We start from the raw sequence: 20343 nt of genomic DNA, 5'->3' as shown, positions 1-20343 counted from the left end.
AGGTATTCAACTGGATTTCATTAAGATTCTGACCTCATCAAATTCAAAGACGCCGACAATTTTGACTGCAGTTGGCAATACTAGGAAATGCAAGCACCTTAACGGATCAGTTACTAATATTGCTGCAGTATATGCAGGGTATGGAATCCGGAACACAGAAGTTTATAACGTACGTTCTCAATGCCCAAATGAGATGATAATGAGTCACCTTAAACACTACGGGACCGCTTTGAAAATTGAAAATTATAAATGGTCTGTCACTTTCCGATATCAAATCGACAGTGGTGAGAGAAACGTTCGGATAGAATTAAAAATACACATTCCGTCTTACGCATTAATTGCGGGGGAATACAGCGTTTGCAACAAATATTGGGCAACCGTAGACACATTTATTTTGACCTTCCACTGTCCACTTGCTTACTAATTGTACTGAAGAATACTGATACAGCAGCCCACGGAAGGAACGCTACTTTAATGGATACAGTAGACATCCACAGTAGTTACGCGCAGGTCGCGAACAGGATAGTGACGTAACACTTTATTGCCACCAGCTATCATGACAGTTGCTGTGGTGCATGAGACAACTAAACCTGCACAGGAAATGGTAAGGCAAATTCAGAAACCAGAAGCAGAAGACGAACAAACCACAGGACTCTCAATAGAGGACCCATTTGTGGCTGCAAACCGTACAGAAATTCCCTCTATAGCCAAATAAAATACATCCAATGAAACAAAACCAAATTCAGAAGTTGAAAAGAATAAGGAGAAAACTGAAAAAACTAAGACATGTGACAAACCGGAATCACAGACCCAAGGTAGCGTTACATCTGAAAGGGACGTGTCCCAGACGACTAACTCCATCCAAATTACAGCAGATAAACCGCGCAGAGCAGTGGGATTCAGAAGTACTAAGGAATGACGAGATCCGCTTGAGGTTTTCTAAGGCTATAAATACAGCAATAAGGAATAGCACAGTACACAATACAGTTGTAAAGGAATGTACGTCTCTAAAAAGGACAACATAGAAGCTTGAAAGAAAAACATCGGTACAAAGAAAGTAACTGCGAAGAAACCGTGGGTGACCGAAGAAATACTTCATTTGATCGATGAAAGCAGGTAATACAAAAATGTTCAGGGGAATTCAAGAATACAGAAATACAGGTCGCTGAGGAATGAAATACATAGGATGTGCAGGGAGGCTAAGAGGAAATGGCTGCATGATGAATGAGGAGCAATCGAAAAAGAAATAATCGTCGGAAAATCTGACTCAGCATACAGGAAAGTCAAAACAACCTTTGGTAAAATTAAAAGCAAGGGTGCTAACAATACGAGTGCAACGGGAATTCCACTGTTAAATACAGAGGAGAGAGAGGATAGATGGAAAAAGTACACTGAAGATCTCTATGCGAGGGGAAGATTTGTCTGAAGCGATAGAGGAAGAAACAGGTGTAGATTTATTAGAGATGGCGGATGCAGTATTAGAATCAGAATTTAAGAGAGATTTGGAGGACGTAAGATCAGATAACGCATAAGGGTTGATAATATTTCATCAGAATTTCTAGAATCATTGGTGGAAGTGGCAACAAAACGATTATTCACGTTGGTGTGTAGAATGTATGAATCTGGCAACGTACCATCTGACTTTTGGAAAAATATCATCCACACAATTCCAAAGACTGCAAGAGCTGACAAGTGCGAGAATTATCGCACAATCAGCTTAATAGCTCATGCATCCAATTGCTGAAAACAGTAATATGCAGCAGAGTGGAAAAGAAAATTGAGGATGTGTTAGATGACGATCAGTTTGACTTTAGGAAAGATAAAGGCACCAGAGAGTTAATACTGACGTTGCGGTTGATAATTGAAGCAAGACTAAAGAAAATCAAGAGACTTTCATGGGATTTGTCGACCTGGAAAAAGCGTTCGACAATATGAAATGGTGCAAGATGTTGGAAAGTCTAAGAAAAATTGGGATAACTTATAGGTAGAGAAGTTTAATGTACAACATGTATAAGAGCCAAGAGGGAATAATAGCACTGGATGACCAACAACGAAGTACTCGGATTACAAAGGGTGTAAGACAGGGATGTAGCCTTTCACCGCTACTGTTGAGTCTGTACATCGAAGAAGCAAGATGGAAATAAAACAAAGATTCAGAAAAGCAATTAAAATTCAAGGTGAAAGAATATCAATGATACGATTCGCTGAAGACATCGCTATCCTGAGTGAAACTGAAGGAGAATTACAGGATCTGCTGAATGGAATGAACAGTCTAATGAGTACAGAATACGGATCTAGAGTAAATCGAAGAAAAACCAAAGTAATGAGAAGTAGCCGAGATGAGAACATCGAGATATTTAACATCAGGATTGATGGTCACGAAGTAGATCAATTTAAGGAATTCCGCTACCTAGGTAGCAAAATAACCAAAGACAGACGGAGAAAGGAGGACATCAAAAGTAGACTAGCAATGACAAAAAGGGTATTCCTGGCCAAGAGAAATGTACTGTCGTAACGCGTAGGCTTTAATTTGATGAAGAAATTTGTGATAATGTACGTTTGGAGCATAGCATTGTATGGTAGTGAAACATGGACTGGGAAAACCGGAACAGAAGAAAATCAAAGCATTTGAGATGTCCTGCTACAGACGAATGTTGAAAATCAGGTGGACTGATAATGTAAGGAATGAGGCGGTTCAGCGCAGAATCAGATAGGAAAGAAATATGTGGAAAGCACTGACAAGAATATCTGTTAAGAAACCAGGGAGTGACTTCCATGGTGCTAGAGGGAGCTTCAGAGGGCAAAATTGTAGAGAGAGACTGGCATATGTCCAGGAAATAACTGAGGACGTAGGTTGCAAATGCTACTCTGAGACGAAAAGGTTGGCACAGGAGAGAAATTCGCGGCGAACCGCATCAAACCAACCAAAAGACTGATGACTCAAAAAAAAAAGACTGGTGAATAAAAAAAAAGCAACTCCAGTGCTGAGAGAAGCGTAAAGCTAGTGGAATGGGCAGACGCTATAGACACTGAGGTGCCCGAATAGCTTAACAATAAATGGCGCTCTCTGAAACATTCTCACTTTAACATAAATATGATATTCAGTGTTACTGTGACGATTTCTCTTAAGAACTTCTTAAAGGAGATTAAATGTCATATACCTTTAGCACAAAAAAGGCAGAAGTAAAGCAGCTAGTCAAATTGTTGATTTCACATTTATTTGTAATATCTAACCAGAGAATAGAACTGGTACATTGACTAGAACTGATGACATTGAAACAAGGAACGTGGAATTGCTTGTGCTATTCTCGAAGCATTTCTTGTGAGCGTTTATGCTCCATCTGGTAGTGAAAACAAAACCAATGGAAGCCGTTTCTTTGGTCAGGAACTTTCCCAGTTACGTCATAGAAACAATAATAAACTTGTCATCGGTGGTGATTTTAACTGCGCGATTAGTAATGATGATCAGAAACCTGTTTCAAACATATGTAATGAACTTAAAGCACTGGCTGACTGTTATCATCTTGAAGACACTTGGCGAATTGTGAGCCTCAACATAGCCGAGTACACTTACTTTTGTATTAATGGGACATAGCCGACTTAATAGCATATACGTGTCATCTTCAATCCAAGCTCAAATAGTTAAAACTGAAACAAAACCTGTGATGTTCTCGGATCGTTGATGCTACACCTGCGAAATTAAATTCCCGAGAACACATTTTCATCATAAAAAAGGCATTTGGTACCTTAACATTAACCATCTGGAGTGTCACACGTTGACACAAGATTTATTGGTCAAGTTACAAGAAGTAATCAACAAGTGGTGCCACGCTAAAAGCAGATGAAGATTTTAATGAAAGAAGGTTTTATAAGTATACCGAAATTCAAACAAAATGAGAAGTAGATATAATGAACGCAATAATGTGGATGAAAATAACATGGTGATAAAACAAAAGAAATTAAATTTAAATTAACACATGCATGAACAAAGATTTCACGTGGAAAAAGAATGATACGAAGAAAAATGAGAGCAAATGAAGAAATTGATATGATTAAAATGATGTGACAAAGGAATGGAAATAAAAGATTACATTTAAATCAATTAATTGAATAAAAATGATGATCAAATTCATTTCGATAAACATTAAAAAATAAAAAAGATTTGCTGCACCTGGGGAAATTCGATCCCACAAGCTATTGTTTGGAGATCTGCTAACCATTATACCATGTAACCAGACTTAGTGATGCCACTGTTTTAATATTATTGATTGTCACACAAAATTCTGAATTTTTTTTCGTTCGTTACTAGCAAATGAGGGTCCAACAGGGTGAGTGGCTGCAGTGTGTGGTATCGGGGGTCTTAACCTGAGTAACTGGATAGATGGTTTCAAAACTGGATAGATGGTTTCAGAAAGTCGATCCCACTGCTAGGGATACTTCTTTATTAGGCACCTTTCCGTCCTTACTTTATTTCTTCACTTTATACTGTTTCTACAATAAATTCTGTTACATTTGCCAGTTTTCTTGCCAAGGGCTCTGACAGCACTAACGAAATTCAAGTAATCTCAGTAATCGGAGGATCCTGCTGGGAAGTTATGTGCTGTTAAGAATAGGTAGTAAAGATTTTTGCAACAGCTATTTTTCATGCATCTACTGTTCCCACTTTTGTAGAGTACTAATCAACAAACGTCTAATTTCAAACTGTAACAAAAACAACAAATACTGCTCGCATGGCGTAGTGATAGCTGTTACTGTCCACTGAAGTGAAAGTTCTTAGTTCAGTCCTCAGCAACAACCACCAAAGTTTTGTTTGGAACAGACTGAAATTGTGGTCCACCATGTTTCAGGCTCATGAAATAAAACTGTTACTGATTAAGTGACTAAGCGACGCTTGCAACTGACAAAGTGGTTTAACGTCGAAAGTTTGGTGCTACAGTGTAAACTACTTTCTTGCACTGTACTTTGAAATTATCCATCAGTATACGTGCTCAAATATCAGGTTTGTAGAGTGTAACAGTCTCTGGTAAGCTGGGCTTGCTCCTGGGAAGACTCCAGAACTTCTGGTCACAACCGTAGAGTGCTGCGTCTTTCATTGTCTCTGGAAGCTTCTCATTCAATGATTCTGGTAAAAATGACATCAAAATTGATGTAAAAATCATCACGATGCCAAGTATCCCAAATAGGTAATGCTGTCCAGCAGTGTTTCCCTATTAGCAGAAAACGAGCGTCATGAAAGTATATTAGATGAGATATACATGTTCACATGTTGTAATTAATAATTTACATACTTGTTATAGACAGTACAAAATAGCTTGGAATTTATTTATTTATTTATTTAACCTGGCAAGATTAGGGCCATCAGGCCCTCTCTTACATCTAACCAGGCATTCTACTTATTTTACAGTCATATGTTTTAGTAGGCATGTTAAACTACATCTAATACAAAAAGTGAGATAAACAATTAGAAAGGTACACCTCGAAAAATACATTATTGAAGAGAAAGATTTTAGATAGGAGTGCTGGCAGCAGGGAGTATGAGGGAGACTCATGGTGAAGGGAGAAGAAGAATAGAGAGACATGATGAAACATAATTAAGGAAATTATAAAGGAAAAGGAGACTAAGTTCTTCGTAATGCGCAGGTAAAGACTGAATGTTGCAGTGAGCTGCTAAAAGCTCGGACGCGTTCCGCTGAACAGCCTGGAGTAGGGTGGCAGACTGGTTTGTCCCTTTGTTAGGCACTACCTGCCGCGAGGAGCACTGGCCGGTGCTTCCGCCAAGTGACATATTACAGGGGTATCCGAGATTTTGCGCGCCCTGTTTGTGACTCCGCGAGAGCCGAAAGAAAGGCGACTGCAAGAGATTTCCTGAGGTTGCGGGAGTATAGAAAATGGATTAGTGGTATTCGGTGCAGAGAGAATATGACCAAAATGGTGACGGCTGTGTGTCACTGAGTATCCTATGTCGTAAGAGGAAAAATGTAATTAGAGTATTTGAAACAGCTTAGGGTGGAAATAAGGGAAAGGGGAGTGATTTAAGAGGCCGATGCTGCCAGCAGAGAGAAGTAAGCTTAATATTAAATAGAGTATCGTAGGAAGCTAGAATTAAATTGAAATTTACTAGAGTGATACTGGTAGTGATTATCGTAGGAAGCTACAATTAGATTTAAATTTGCTAAAGTGATATTGATAGTGATTTTTGTTATGAACAATTTAAACCGAAGAGATGGTTGACTAATGAACTACAGGAGAGACTAATAATTGCAATAGAACTATTACAGAATGGAAGAGAATAAACTGAGAAAATGAGAAAAGTATTAGCAGTAACTAAAACTAAGCAATGGCTACAGCTAAAGACACAAAAAAATAGTAAAAAGTTAATACAGTTACAAAAACAATTAGTTGAAGGTACAAATAATTAAAAAGTTAATACAGTTACAAAAACAATTAGTTGAAGGTACAAATAATTAAAAAGTTAATACAATTACAAGACTATATCTGAGTATGGGACTGTTAAAATTTGCAAATGGTGTTAAGTTTGACTTTTGGCTCGAATAGGTTCACTTAATACTATTTAGTTCTGTCATGTTTGTGACTGTCTTCTTTCCAGCTGCAGTCTTAATGATAACTCTGCCATCCTGAGTCCACACATTCTGAAAACCGAAATGGGATATGGCACTGTTTAAAATCTTTAGCCGCTCGTGTGTCAGATCTTCCCTTATTGTAATCCCTGTCCTTGCTAACTTCTTCTTCTGGGTAAAGATCTCAGCCCTTTTTCGGTACGACACAAATTTAATTATTATTGGACGAGGTTTGGTAGCACCTGGTAGTTTTCGTCCCACCCGGTGGCTCCTGTCAATGTCTGCCTTGGTCACTTCGACGCCTAATTTTTCACGCGCAACCTGTATAAGCAGGTTGTCCGTGTCTTCTTCTTTATTTTCTGCTACTCCAAACAGTCGTAGACTATTTCGCCTTTGGTACTGTTCTAGCTCGTCTGTGGCGGCAGATAGTTTCACTTCCAACTCTCGTGCCTTTTTCTCGTATTCAGACATAGACTTTTTTAGTGCTGTAATTTCGGCAGTATTGGCCTCAACAGTTTCACGCATTTTGGCCAATACTGCTGCCGTTACAGTATCTGATATGGTGCCTGCTATCAGATCGAGATTGTTTTTATCGCGAAGCGCAGCGTTTACCTCAGAGCGGACCAGCTCCGCTATACCGGGAGCCGCGGCTGCACCTTCCGCCAGGAGCAGGCCCGCCGCACCTGCTGCTTCCCCGCTGCTGGACGCGCTGCTGTTGATTCTTCTGTTTACCATTTTCTCGCAGATATTGGCGGAGCACAGAAAAAAATAGCACTACTGCACAGAACACTGTTGTTTACACGATTTCCACTTGTACTAGACAACACCACCTGCGAGAACACCTTCGAATTCGACTAAATTTCGCGAGCCGAACTTAACACGTGTTACACTGCAGCCGCCATGAGAATTGTCGATTGCTATTAGATTTATCAATATGCATGACAAAAGTTTCTGCTGTGAAGTAATTACTTAATTTGGATAAAAATTGCATTGTCAGATGGAATGGAAAAGGAGTTAGAAAGCATTATGAAAACTTGTTGGATAGCAAAAACCTCATTTTGATTTGGACGTTATCAATAATGATGGCTTAACACGTCGCAGCTGTCAGTAAATACAGCTTCGGCATGAAAAGTAATGCGAGAAACTTGAAATTGGTCAGATATCCAATAGAAAAATGTAGCAGTCTGTCGACAGAATAGAGGCGGATGGAAACAGCTGAGCCGCCAATAAGTTATAAGATTCCGTTCACTGCCAATATTGACGTTTACAGCCTTCTACTTCTACACCGACGTACTTATTCCTCAAGCCACTGTAAGTTGCACTGCGGAGGGTACCCTGAACCACTACTGGTCATTTTCCTTCATGTTCCACCCGCAAATAGGGTGAGGGGAAAACGATTGTTTGTATGCATCCACATGAGTCCTAAGCTCTCTAATCTTAATTTTATAATCCTTGCGCGAAATGTACTTTCGCGGCAATACGTTTGTTCTGTAGTCAACCTCAAACGCCGGTACTCTAAATTTTCTCTACAGTGCTCCTCGAAAAGGAAGTCGTGGTCCCTTCAGTGATTCCCATTTGAGTTCCTGGAGCATTCAATAACATTCGCGTGTTGTTCGAACCTGCCGGTAACAAGTCTAGCAGCTCGCATCTAAATTACTTCAATTTCTTCCTTTAATCCTACCTGGTGCTTGAACAGTACTCAACAATGGGCCACACTAGTGTCCTATATGCCAACTCCTTTGCAGATAAACTATACTTTCCTAAAATTCTCCCAATATACCGACATTAGCCATTCGCCTACTTACATCCTCATTCTGCTTCATATTACTTTGATACGTTACGCTTAGATATTCAGTCGACGTTACTGTGTTAAACAGCACACTATTAATGCTGTTCTTGAACATTATGGGTTTGCATTTCCTACTTGTCTGCATTAACTTACTTTTTTTTTACACTTGTCAGCAGCTGTTATACACAATATCAACTAGAAAATTTGTCTGAGTCATCTTGTATCGTCCTACATTCACTCAGAGACGACACTTCCCCTACAGCACAGCATTATCAGCGAGCAGCTGCAGACAGCTAATTACCCTGTCGGGCAGATCATGCATGTATATAGAAAATAACATTACCCTGGGACACACCTGAAGATACCCTTGCCTCTGGCAAACACTCCCCGTCGAGGACAACGTACTGAATTCTATTACTTGAGAAGTCTTCGAGCCACTCACATACCTGGAAATCTAACTTGTTTCATCACTAACATACGGTAAGGTGGCACAGTGCCGGATGCTTTGCAGGTATCTAGGAATCTGAAGGCCACCTATTGGCCTTCATCCATGGTTCACAGGATCTCGTGTGAGAAAAGGGCAAGCTGAGTCTGGAACAGACCGTCCATGGAGTGAGCAATTGGTTGGATGTAAACTTGAATGCCACTACGAGCAATCACAGTGCTCTCACTATTCTAGATACTGGACTTAAAAAATTTCCTCAACAACTGCTTTTGACCCGAAATGCGCTAACTGCCCACCTGCACGCATCCAGGGACAGCGGCGGGCAGGGGTGAACGAACAGATATGCGTGGCAAGTAAGTCAGGCAGCCTGCGCCATACAAGACTATCCAGCAGTGACCTCCCACCTAAGGGCAGGGATAACCAAATCGTTCGTACTTGCCTATATCTCCTATAATAGGACTATCTGGTGGACCCTTGTACTGGCTACGATTGCCCATAAGTGAGCTCATGGGCCTGCGTTCCATGGGGCACCACGGAGACAGCCTACCGCTTCCAACAGAAAAAATGTGATAAAAGCATTGTTGTTTAAGGATTTTGGTCCAAAAAATCGATTTTTCAAAAATATTATTTTCTTCATCTACACAGTCTAATCGATGTTCTCTGTAAATTTTATCGTGATAGCAGCTTTAGAAATGCCTACCTTTTCCGACATTTGGGAAACTCCTTTCTTCAGAGGAAATTTTGTCAGTGTGCAAGCTATTTTCGTTCGATATCTTTGGCTGACATCTACATCTCTGGCTGATACCTATATGTTTGCCTGAAAACTTTCTTGCATGTTGCTTATTTACGTTTTGACAATACTAACACATATTAGTAGGTGGAAGGTTTAATTCGCAAACCTTTACTTGGAAGTCAAGATTCATGCATAATGGGTGGTGGAAAAATTGTGTTTCTCTAACAGGTTTCATGGAAATCGGTTTACCAACAAAAAAGGGGGAGTACCTCGAAATGAAGAACATAAGCTCTCAGCTTCAGCATTGAAACTGGGAACAGGAGAATTGTACAGGTGTGTGAATAATGTTATATGGATTCCACTTGATTCAGACTTATTGATTTAAAGCTTCTCTGCCAGGCTATAAAGTGTTCATGTTCATGTGTTAGCTGTAAAAACACGAAATGCATGAGTGTTGTTGAAGAAAGAAGAGTGTGAATAGCTTGTGTTTTTAAATTAATTTGTAATCCGTGTGGCTATTAATTTTCATTTTCATCCTCCAAAACAGCTGATCTGGTACCTATGTGAGCTATTTTAGGTTAGGATATGCTCTGAGATGCCTTGCACAGGGCAAGGAAGAAGTTAAATTATTTTGCGGTTTTCTGTACATGCCTCCACCTTGTGCAAGGTCTGAAAAAATAAATAATGAAGTGTCTGATGCTGTATGCGATACTGCCGAAGTTTCTGTGAAGAAAGCAGTGGAAGAATTGGTGGAAATAAACCAAAAAGAAATAGATCGTGAGGGTAGATACTGATAACAGTGAATCCTCTACAAATGTTACTGACCTTTGTGTGTCTATAGATGGGGCCTGGGTGAAAAGGGCTCACACATCTCTGTATGGAGTAGCAACTGTTGTTGCTATTGACTCAGGTAAAGTTTTAGATGTAGAAATTTTGTCTAAATATTTCCACCAGTGTGCAACAAGGAAAATGTCCAACAATGTAGACAATGAGAAACTATGGCAAGAAAAGCATGCAGCAGCATGCTCTAAAAATTATAGTGGCTGTAGTGGGATCATGGAAGCTGCTGAAGTTCTGAGGATGTCCTCCAGATCTGAGGACCAGTATAGTGTTAAATATAATAAATACCTTGGTGATCTCGACTCCTCTTCGTTCAAAGCTGTAACAGATAAAAATCTATACAATAGAGCAATAGAAAAGTTGGAATATGTTGACCACATCAAAAAGAGGCTTGGTGGTAGGCTTCGTCGCTTGCTGAAAGAGAAGAAAGGTGAAATACTTTAGATGGAAAATCACAAGGAGGAAAAGGCTTGCTCTGAAAGAAATTGATTCTCTTCATTTATTTTATGGGAGAACTATCAGGAGAAACATAACTTAGAGGCAATTTTTTTCCACAAACTCTCCACTGACCAAACACTAATGCCAACAGAAATAACACCTATTCATATAAACACTCATTACCAGAACCTTTTATGAAAGCAATTAAGCTCATGATCAGATTTCTTGCAAACCCTGATTTATTGAGGAATTGTCTTCTTGGAAAGACAAAGTGCAAATGAAAGTCTCAATAATTAAGTTTTGATTAGATGCTCAAAAAGGACATTATGTGTAATAGAAGTATTCAAAACAGGTGTCTACAATTTATATTATGATAAAGGAAATAATGGCACAACTGAAACGCTAAAGGGAGTTGGTGTGGATCCTGGTGTGTTTACAACAAAAGCATTTTACACCATCGACGAGAGCAGGGTCAAGGAAGCTAATAGATTAGTGTCTCGCTTGCAAATACAGGCCAGGCAGATTCGAAAAGGCGAGAAGAGAAACCTGGAGGATGAGGAGTATCAGTATGAAGCATTTTAAAATTGAGGTAAGCATAATACATATGAATGTATGAGAAGAAAATTTTTTAATCTTATTTTCTCTGTTTTACATTTTTTACGTTATTAGAATGGTTTTCTCAAAAAGTATATGCGCTAATGCAATGAAATTTTCAGGAACTGTTTGCAACGTGTTGCTGTCTTCCTAGAACTAAAAAAAAAGAGATCCTGCAGTTAGATTCTGATTTTTAAGTGGTTGTATGTAGAAATAACGTTAATATTGGATGTGCAAAATTAAAAACTCTATGAGGCTACAGTTTGACCATGCATTAATAACTGTTGCTTGATTAGAATTTGAGTTACGGCTTTTTATAAAAAAAAAAAACACAATAAAAAGAATTAAAAATTCAATTTTCTAGCAAAATGTAAATCCTGAATATTTTATTATATTTTTCCGTTAAAACGTAACTATTTTGCTTTACACATGCAAAATTTTAGATTTTTACATTAATAAACATGGCTGTAATGAGTTTTTAAATAAATGTTTACATTTTATGTTACAGCCCCCCACCCCCACCCTGAGGAATCATATCTTATTGTATCAAGCCTTTCGACATTTTACTTATTTTCATAAAGATCGTTCATTTAAACATGAGTATGTGCACAAATGATTAATAATTTTCCTAATCCCTTTCCTATATGCTACACACCAGCACCTGGTTCAAATTACAACAATCATGTTCGACTTTGTATTTATAATCAATAAAGTTGGTCCTAGAAGGAATACATTTTGTCTTAGTAGCACAGGTCTTTCTTTTTGCTGCATATAATGACTCAGTCTGGTCCATTTGACGATACTTACAAAACAATAGCCAATTCCTACCAGCAGGTTGGTGATAAATAATACCATTGAATGCAAAATAATTGTAGTTAAAGATTGGTACTATTGACTCTATAAACTCAACGGTGTTACTTTGTGAACAATTTCTTAATTTCAGTAAATTGTTCTTTATAACTGCAATGACTTCTTTTATAGTGATTGGAGTACCAATTTGTGACATCTTGTTTATATACAGTGGACACCATTTGGAACATTTAATTTTCTTATTTCAGTGACAAGTGTGGTACAGTTTATACAGTATGTGTTATTTCATATGTCAAACACATGTTCAGAAAATGAATATCCTTGTAAAAGAGTTTGTATGCAGGCTTATTCAATACATTTATTACTGGTCTAATTGGACATCCTTCCTTGTGTGCTTTAGGGTTCATCTGCGTGATGTATTTCTTTTCACATTCGACCAACACAAAATGTGTCTTCTTTAACTTCCTTTGATTTTGTTGTAGAATTGTTTTCTTGGATTTTGTTCAGCTGCACTGTGTTGTTTTCCATGAAAACTTTAAGAGCTTTTTGTTTCAGTATGTTTTTTCATAATGATTATTATTCGGCCTTTCTGTTTTATATCCTGATTATTTCTTAGTTCTTTTTTTTATACAACTTATTGTTTTTGAACTGTTTTCTAATTGTCTATATTTAATTTCATGTTTCTTTGGTTCATTCTCTGGGAGTTTGTTTAGTTTGTGATATGTAGCAGATTACTCGTTTCTATTCAGTATCACAGTTTCTATTGCCTACCTTGTTGCCACTATGAGCTGACAAATACTCCTTTGCATTATTTTTTCCGACTTCCCTATAATAGGTTTATCTCTTGACAGAAATAAGAAGTTTGCTGTTATCAGTCAGTATTTAATTTATTTCCAAAATATGTTCCAAAGATTTAAGCCTCCATCATCATATGGATTTATCTAAATTAATAAGATATGTTTGTGTTGTGTTATGACTTTGGGTAACCTGTGGCACTGTCTAGTAGAGAAAACAATACACTATCTCAGAACTTCGCTCAATTGGATTGGAGGGTGGGGAAACCGTCTTAGACAAAAAAATGGAATGTAATAGTAAATGTGCAAATAAACAACCAAAATAAAATAAAATATCTCCAGTCATCACAGACTCCTTTCTCTGTCATTATACATCACATATTAATTGTTACACTTCGCAAACAGATTTGATGTACAAAACAGATAGGTGCAGAGAAGTAGAAACAAAGTAGAAACACTATTACAAAGTCAAACAGCATATATCAAAACAAAACCATTATTTCAGAGAATGTCTTAAGGCATTGTTGAAACTTTTGATGGAGTAGATCATTAGATATGTTAGATTAAATATTTCAAGTGGTGTATGAATCGTTTTTGGTAAAGTTTATACAGCTGGAACTAGTACTCATTTATGTAATCAGGTTCTAACATTCTGCGTGGTGTCTGTCTGTTCTAAGTCGTGTCTCCCTACCACTTTCGCACAACGACGCTCTGAGCGTATTTTTTAGGGAATTGACTAGTTTGAACTTGGGACCTGTTGCTGGTAAGGAGACGCCAGACCACAAATGACATGTAGAGTTCAGTGAGACTAGCGATGATATAGCCAAATACTTAATGATTTCAGTGTCAGCTCCACTGCACTCCCTGTAAAAGAATCTTAATCCTAACTAAATTTAGTGGAAGGAGTTCAAGGCTTTCCTATTTTTAGTTAGCTGGTAAAATAACGTCAAAAAAGCAGTTAAGTTTACCATTGGAAATTTTATTCTACTCACAAAACATTGATTATAAATTGCACTATTGATAAAAGGAAAATTTTAATACAAGATGATAAAAACCAACTGCATTCAACAAAAATGTGAATGAATATTCCGTGAATGGGTTTCCAAGTTCTACAATGGATAAAAGGATGACCTATCCCATATCACATCTAAGATTTAGATTTAAGTTAAGTTTCATAAAAGAGAAAGCTATCAAAATGGTCTACAGTGACCCTCAATTACCTTTAATTACTTATCTAACTTGTCATAAATTACAGTTGCTGATGTGGCTTTTGAATAATTATATAACAGAAGCATCATCGCGTTCCAGATTTTAACTTCACGTAGCAAATGTGAAAACCATGAGCTTTAATTGACGATCGACACTAGTATTACACAAAATGGGGATATAACAGATGAGACTTTTGCAGTTCTGAGTGAAGCCTTATGCGCTCACAAATGCGGCATTGCGTGTATTCATTACCTTGTTGGTGTTTAGGCAGTGTCAGGGGGCGGCGGGCGGCGCAGATCCACACCTCGCCGTCTCAGAAGCAACTCTCTCCTAACTTCTCCTTACCACAATTTACCGAGGTTAGTTTTTTTTAAACCATCTGGCTGTGTTTTCAACTGACCAGTCAGGGTCTCAATGTTAACCTTAAGCTTCGCCTACAAAAATTCTGTCTATCCAATGAGAAACTTTGTATTTTTCGTGGTGGGGCAATGTTTTTAACGTTTCCAACGTAACAGAGACGCAAAAAAGTCTCACGCTAAAACTTGCAGCTGGTGTGGCCCTTTTAGTGTTGTCGTAAGATCTATACTGTTCTTCAGGAGGGCTCTATCTTATAACATGGACTGGGGGATGGTTTTGGCAGTCAGCTGGCGACGTGGGTGTCCATCCCTATGTTGCTCTATCCTGTGCAAGCCTCCTCATCTCTGAATAACTACTGCAACTTACATCCTTCTGACTCTGGTTACTGTATTCGTTTTAGTCTCCCTCCACAATTTTTATCACCCACACTTTCCTCCGCTACTAAACTGGTTACCCATAATGTCTCAGAATGTGTCGTGTCAACTGATCTCTTCTTCTAGTCATATCATGCCACTATTTTCTTTTCTCCGGAGTTCTATTCAGTACCTTCTCAATAGTTACACACCAACTTACCTAATCCTACTACTTTTGTAGCACTAGATTTCAAAAGATTCTATTCTCTTCTTGTCTAAACTATTTATCATCCACATTTCACTTCCATACATGGCAACACTCCATGTAAATACTTTAAGAAAACATCAAACACTGAAATCTCGATTCCATGTTAACAAGTTTCTTTTCTTCACAAACATTTTTCTTGACACTGCCACTTTTACGTTTTACATTCTCTCTACTTTGTCTTTGTCTGTTATCGTTTATTTTGTTGCACAAGTAATAAAACATCAGCAGTAGGCTGCAATCTTGCCTCACTCCATTCTCAACCACTGCTTCTGTTTCACATTGCTCAACTGCTGCAACTTCCTTCTGGTTTCTGTACAAGTTGTGAATAACTTTCCACTCCCTGTATTTTACATCTGATATCTTCAGTACTTCAATATATCTGAATCCCAATCATAACTTATTTATGTTTAATTTTGCCATTCTTGGAAAAAATAATTATATAGCACTCACTATTTTCAACCCATCATCTGATTCCATAAATTAAATGTTTTCAACCCATCACCTGATTCAATAAATTAGTAGAAGTTTGAGCTATATAAACATGACTGAAAAGGATTTGTGTACCACTTGAAATATTTTCTGTAACATATCTAATTATTTATCTCCACAATACTTTAAGAATCACCCCAAAAGAGTAGTTTTGTTTTGCTATATGTTCCTTGTACTTTGAGACAGTGTTTGATTTTGCTATACAGTTTTTGCACCTATCACTTTCTATACACAATCTTTATTTAAAAGTTTAACTGTTTATATGTGATGTATTATGACAGAAAAATGAGCTTGTGACTATTATGTTTATGTTCATTTTTTTTGTCACAGACCAACCCTCACCCCCCACCCCCACTGAGTAAACTTCAAACTTCTGAGATAGTGTATGGTTTTCTCTACGAGACAGTGCCACACCTTACCCCAAAGTCTTGAGACAACATACATATGTCATATTAATACAAATAAACTCATCTGATGAGGGGGGGTTAAAACTTCTCAAACACCTTATGAAAATAGATTAAACAGTGACTGGTAACAATAAACTAATTGTTTCCTTTGCTATCAAAAACAGTCAGGGTAAAGCCTGACCTAAATTTTGACATTTAAAGCTTCAGTAGTGTACTGTCAAATGTGTAAGTGCTTTCAGCATTGTTACCCTTGTTTGTTGTTTTGATATTACCTTCATTTCAGACTGTTCACCTTCTTACTGTGTGTATTACAGATAATACGGAACAACATAATGTGAATCCCATATAAAGTTCCATCTGTTCATTGCTTTCTATTTACAAACGTATGTCCAATAGTTACCCGTTTAAAACTGTTTTCGCACTAGATACACTGAATGCATCTACTATTACAAATATAACCAATTCGTAAAATTAGCTGTCAGAACATACATAAAAACATGGGCACACTTTCATATAGAAGTAGACTGTAAACACTTCCAGAAATCATGAAGTAGAAGAATTACAAATTTTTGGACAGTACAAAAAGAGAAGAGAGAGAATTCTTGTTGATAAGCTAGAGAGTGAATGGATTAATTTCTTCACATGTTTCTTCTGTATATAAGGTCTCTATTAAACCCATATATATGCTTTTTCCTCCATGTATCACCCTCAATATTTCCAGAACTATAATTTAAGTAATCATTGGTGTTACTGACAGAAATTATAATGGGAGGTTTGTACCTGGAGGATAGTGTACCCAGTAACAGATGACTTTTTGTGGTACTTCAGTCTAGTGAATGATTTTAGAATCACATGATGAAATGTACATTAGAGACTGCCACATGCAGTTTCAGTCATTTTCCACAGGTTTTATGTGTAATAGATGACATTGTGTTTTGTGCAGCGCTTGTGAATATTTTGCAGTCTAAAGCTATATGGAATATATTGTTAAGTCTATTCAAATATATTGTTAATTCTTCAGGTACAAAATTTTATGAGTAAAGTGCTACATATCTTTAGAATTAGTTGTACAACATGTGGACGACTAAGCCAGACACTGTCAGTTGTGCAACACCTTGTATATTCTAATAGAAGAGGGTCCATACCATGTAACATGTCATAGTTGCAAAATGAATTGAGTTTCTTTATGTCTTCATCATTTGAAAATAGAAATTGGTTTTTGGTTCCAACAACTTCTATTTCAAAATATTTAATCTGTAAATGGTTTTTTATAATACTTCTGCTTAATTTGATTTCACTTATTGATTATTGTTGTGTAGTAGAATAATAATGTAACAGAGAGACATGATTAAATACAATCATGATAAGATTTTTCTCGATTGCAACGATTAAATTTCAATATGATGTTTGTTTGTAGGTACATGATCATGTTGTAACTTGGAACATTTATTCACATTTGGAAAGACATTAATTTTCCTCAAGTAATTTTTGTACGTCTTGAAAAAGACTGAAGCACATAAAAGCAGTTATCATTGTTTAAATATGGGATAATAAAATGTATTTAACTTCTTTTACACAGGTGGGTACAGGTAAACATTTGAGATGCATACTAAGGTACAACACTCTCTCCTAAACGAAAATATTATGTAAATCATATAATTCACTACGGTGGGACTTCTATGAATGTGCACAAACTTTTGGAAAGCAGTACTGTCATAAAATCTTTGCACTATGTTTTGATTTCACTTTAACAAAATGTGTGAGTGATGGTCTGTATGTGTATGAATTTCTGTTCCATAAAGGATACAGTAAACAAATAAACAGATGCATGAAAAAAATGTTTTCAAGTATTGGTGTCTAAATAATTCCAAGATTTATATCTTCCAATTGCAGTAAACCCATGAATTATTGCAGGAAAGAGAAGCACAAAAAAAAAAAGAAAAAAGAAAAATAAAAAGAATGTCCCAACTCCTGTGTAAAGGCTGCATCACACAACAGTTAGGGTTACTTCATTAACACTGAACTCAACGCTAGCAAACACGCGCCTAAAATCGGACGACGTGGTGCTGTGGGTAAGACATTGCACTTTCATTTGGGAAGAGGATAGTTTTGAGCAAACTCCGGCTATCCAAATTCAGGAATTCTGTTGCTTCCCTAAATTGCTTAGGCACATGCCGGAATGGTTCCGCACAAAAGGGCACAACCTTTCCCATCATTCCTCAACGTGAACCTATGTTGCGTCACTTCTTACATTGTCATTGATGGAACCATAACTCTGATCTTTCTTCCTTGGTTCCACATCCTTAAGCTTATAGTGAGGGCATATATCGTGTGTAGAAAGTAGTTTAAAAAATAGAGCAGCACATATAAGTGGTGGTTAAATTCTTTGCTCTGTTGTACAAAGAACAGAACAGTAAGCAAGTTTAGTGGAGGCTGTACTGTTTTCGACTCAGAAACCACTGTTTGTAACGAGGAGTTTGATTGTACCTGTGAAGTACCATTTTCACTTTGCTTAGAAAAAGAACAATTAGTATTTTTGTTCGCTAAATTGCCATCGCAGTGAGGAGCGAAGTTGTCAAGAGTTGCAGTGTTATGCACTGTTACTGGCATATTTTCGATTGTTTGTTATTGATCGTATTTAATGTTTGTTAATGGTGAGCCTTGGTAAGCGAATTCACAGACGCCTCTAGGCGTTGAGGCATCCAACATCACAAGTGAAACCATACGTCGAGACACATGTTGGGAAACCCAGAAATCAATGGAGCTAGGGTCTCGCGAATAACCTAATAGCTCCAGTGAACAAACATAATGCATAATAACCCTTACATCACTGGTGATCTTAGAATGGGGTACAAATGCTGTTCATTTGCCAGACTAAATGAAGTATGAGAAGCTCATTTTCTGCCGTCATGTTTGAAAGTGTTTGTTGGTAAGAGCCGCCTACTGGAGAACTGCGGTAAAATAGAGGTAACAGGGCAGCTACGTTGCATTTACGTATGTAAGTGAGAAGAAGCAATAATAAATCACATCGAAACCAGTATAATTTCTCGCATGACAGGTACCATAAGCGAAATTCTTACGGACGCAGTATAAACCAATAACACAAGAGGCGACGGGACATTTTTCGCGCCACATAATCAATGAAACAATTCGCACAGAGAGAGACATTACCTAAGTAATAGTTCACTCCTGGAAGCATCAGCTAAAACTCTGACATTTCTTAAGCTGTTGAGGTAAAGACATAGCCAATTAGAGGATGAGTTTTTTTAGAAGAAAGAGAGGCGTAGAATTCTAAGATTTCTACACATGAGAGGGTTAAACGGTGGGAATACGTCCACTTTATGTTCGATACGTCATACGGAAATTACTATTAAATGCTTCATCAGTAGGATATTTCTGCTATTCCTTAAGGCAGAATACCATCCCGAGATAAGATGTGTGATACGAACTGTACGCATTCTTCCGATAGTGTGATGAATAACAGTCGATCCAACAAATAAAGACATATAGAAGTTGTTGTAACAGTACAGAAATTCACTAAAAGTACTTAAATCATTTACATGTTAATCTCACGCAAAATTTATTGCAACGTTTGGAGAAGTCAATGATTCTATTGTTTCTTTGGAAATATAATTATTTCGCATGTGTTTTTCGCAGGCAAAAATTCTGTTTTGGTAAAGCTTCGACACTATTATTGAAGCCGGGACGGTGCGAAAAGAATCCACGATCAAATCACCGCATATTCAATTCTGCTGCTGTTGATCGATTTTGGTGATATTAATGCATATTTAACCAATTCTTCAATCACAAAAATGACTGTAGATCTAAAGTGATCATTGAATCGACAGTCATTGAATATGTCATCTTCTTACAAATAACACACTTAAATAAATTTTGGCATATCTCCCAAATGATCTGACATGCATAAGAAGCTAATTCCTGTGGACGGAACTCAGTCAGCCGAACGGTCTAGTGCTGCAGTCATGGACTGTGCGGCTGGTCCCGGCGGAGGTTCGAGTCCTCCCTCGGGCATGGGTATGTGTGTTTGTCCTTAGGATAATTGAAGTTAAGTAGCGTGTAAGCTTAGGGACTGACGATCTTAGCAGTTAAGTCCCATAAGATTTCACAAACAATGAACTTCTTTTTTTTAACACAGTGAACAAGCATATTCTATGCAGTGCTACACATTTTCTTTGACTGATTTGTAAACTTTGGAATGTTGAGAAGTTGAAAACTGAA

General features: G+C 37.5%; 1 protein-coding gene across 2 annotated transcripts in view; it reads right to left on the bottom strand.

Annotated features, from left to right (window-relative positions):
• Positions 1-4382: 4382 nt before the first annotated feature.
• Positions 4383-20343, bottom strand: part of LOC126354597 (solute carrier family 22 member 7-like) — a 190160-nt gene continuing 174199 nt past the window's right edge. For both annotated transcript variants that reach the window (XM_050004348.1, XM_050004349.1), the window contains one exon: positions 4383-5207. In XM_050004348.1, the coding sequence (XP_049860305.1) occupies positions 4989-5207 (219 nt within the window). In that variant the 3' untranslated portion in view covers positions 4383-4988. The remainder of the gene's footprint in view (positions 5208-20343) is intronic.

This window comes from Schistocerca gregaria, chromosome 3, assembly GCF_023897955.1.
Source record: "Schistocerca gregaria isolate iqSchGreg1 chromosome 3, iqSchGreg1.2, whole genome shotgun sequence".
Taxonomy (NCBI): Eukaryota; Metazoa; Arthropoda; class Insecta; order Orthoptera; family Acrididae; genus Schistocerca; species Schistocerca gregaria.
The sequence above is the reverse complement of the archived record's forward strand: the minus strand, read 5'-3'. Positions and strand labels throughout refer to the sequence as shown.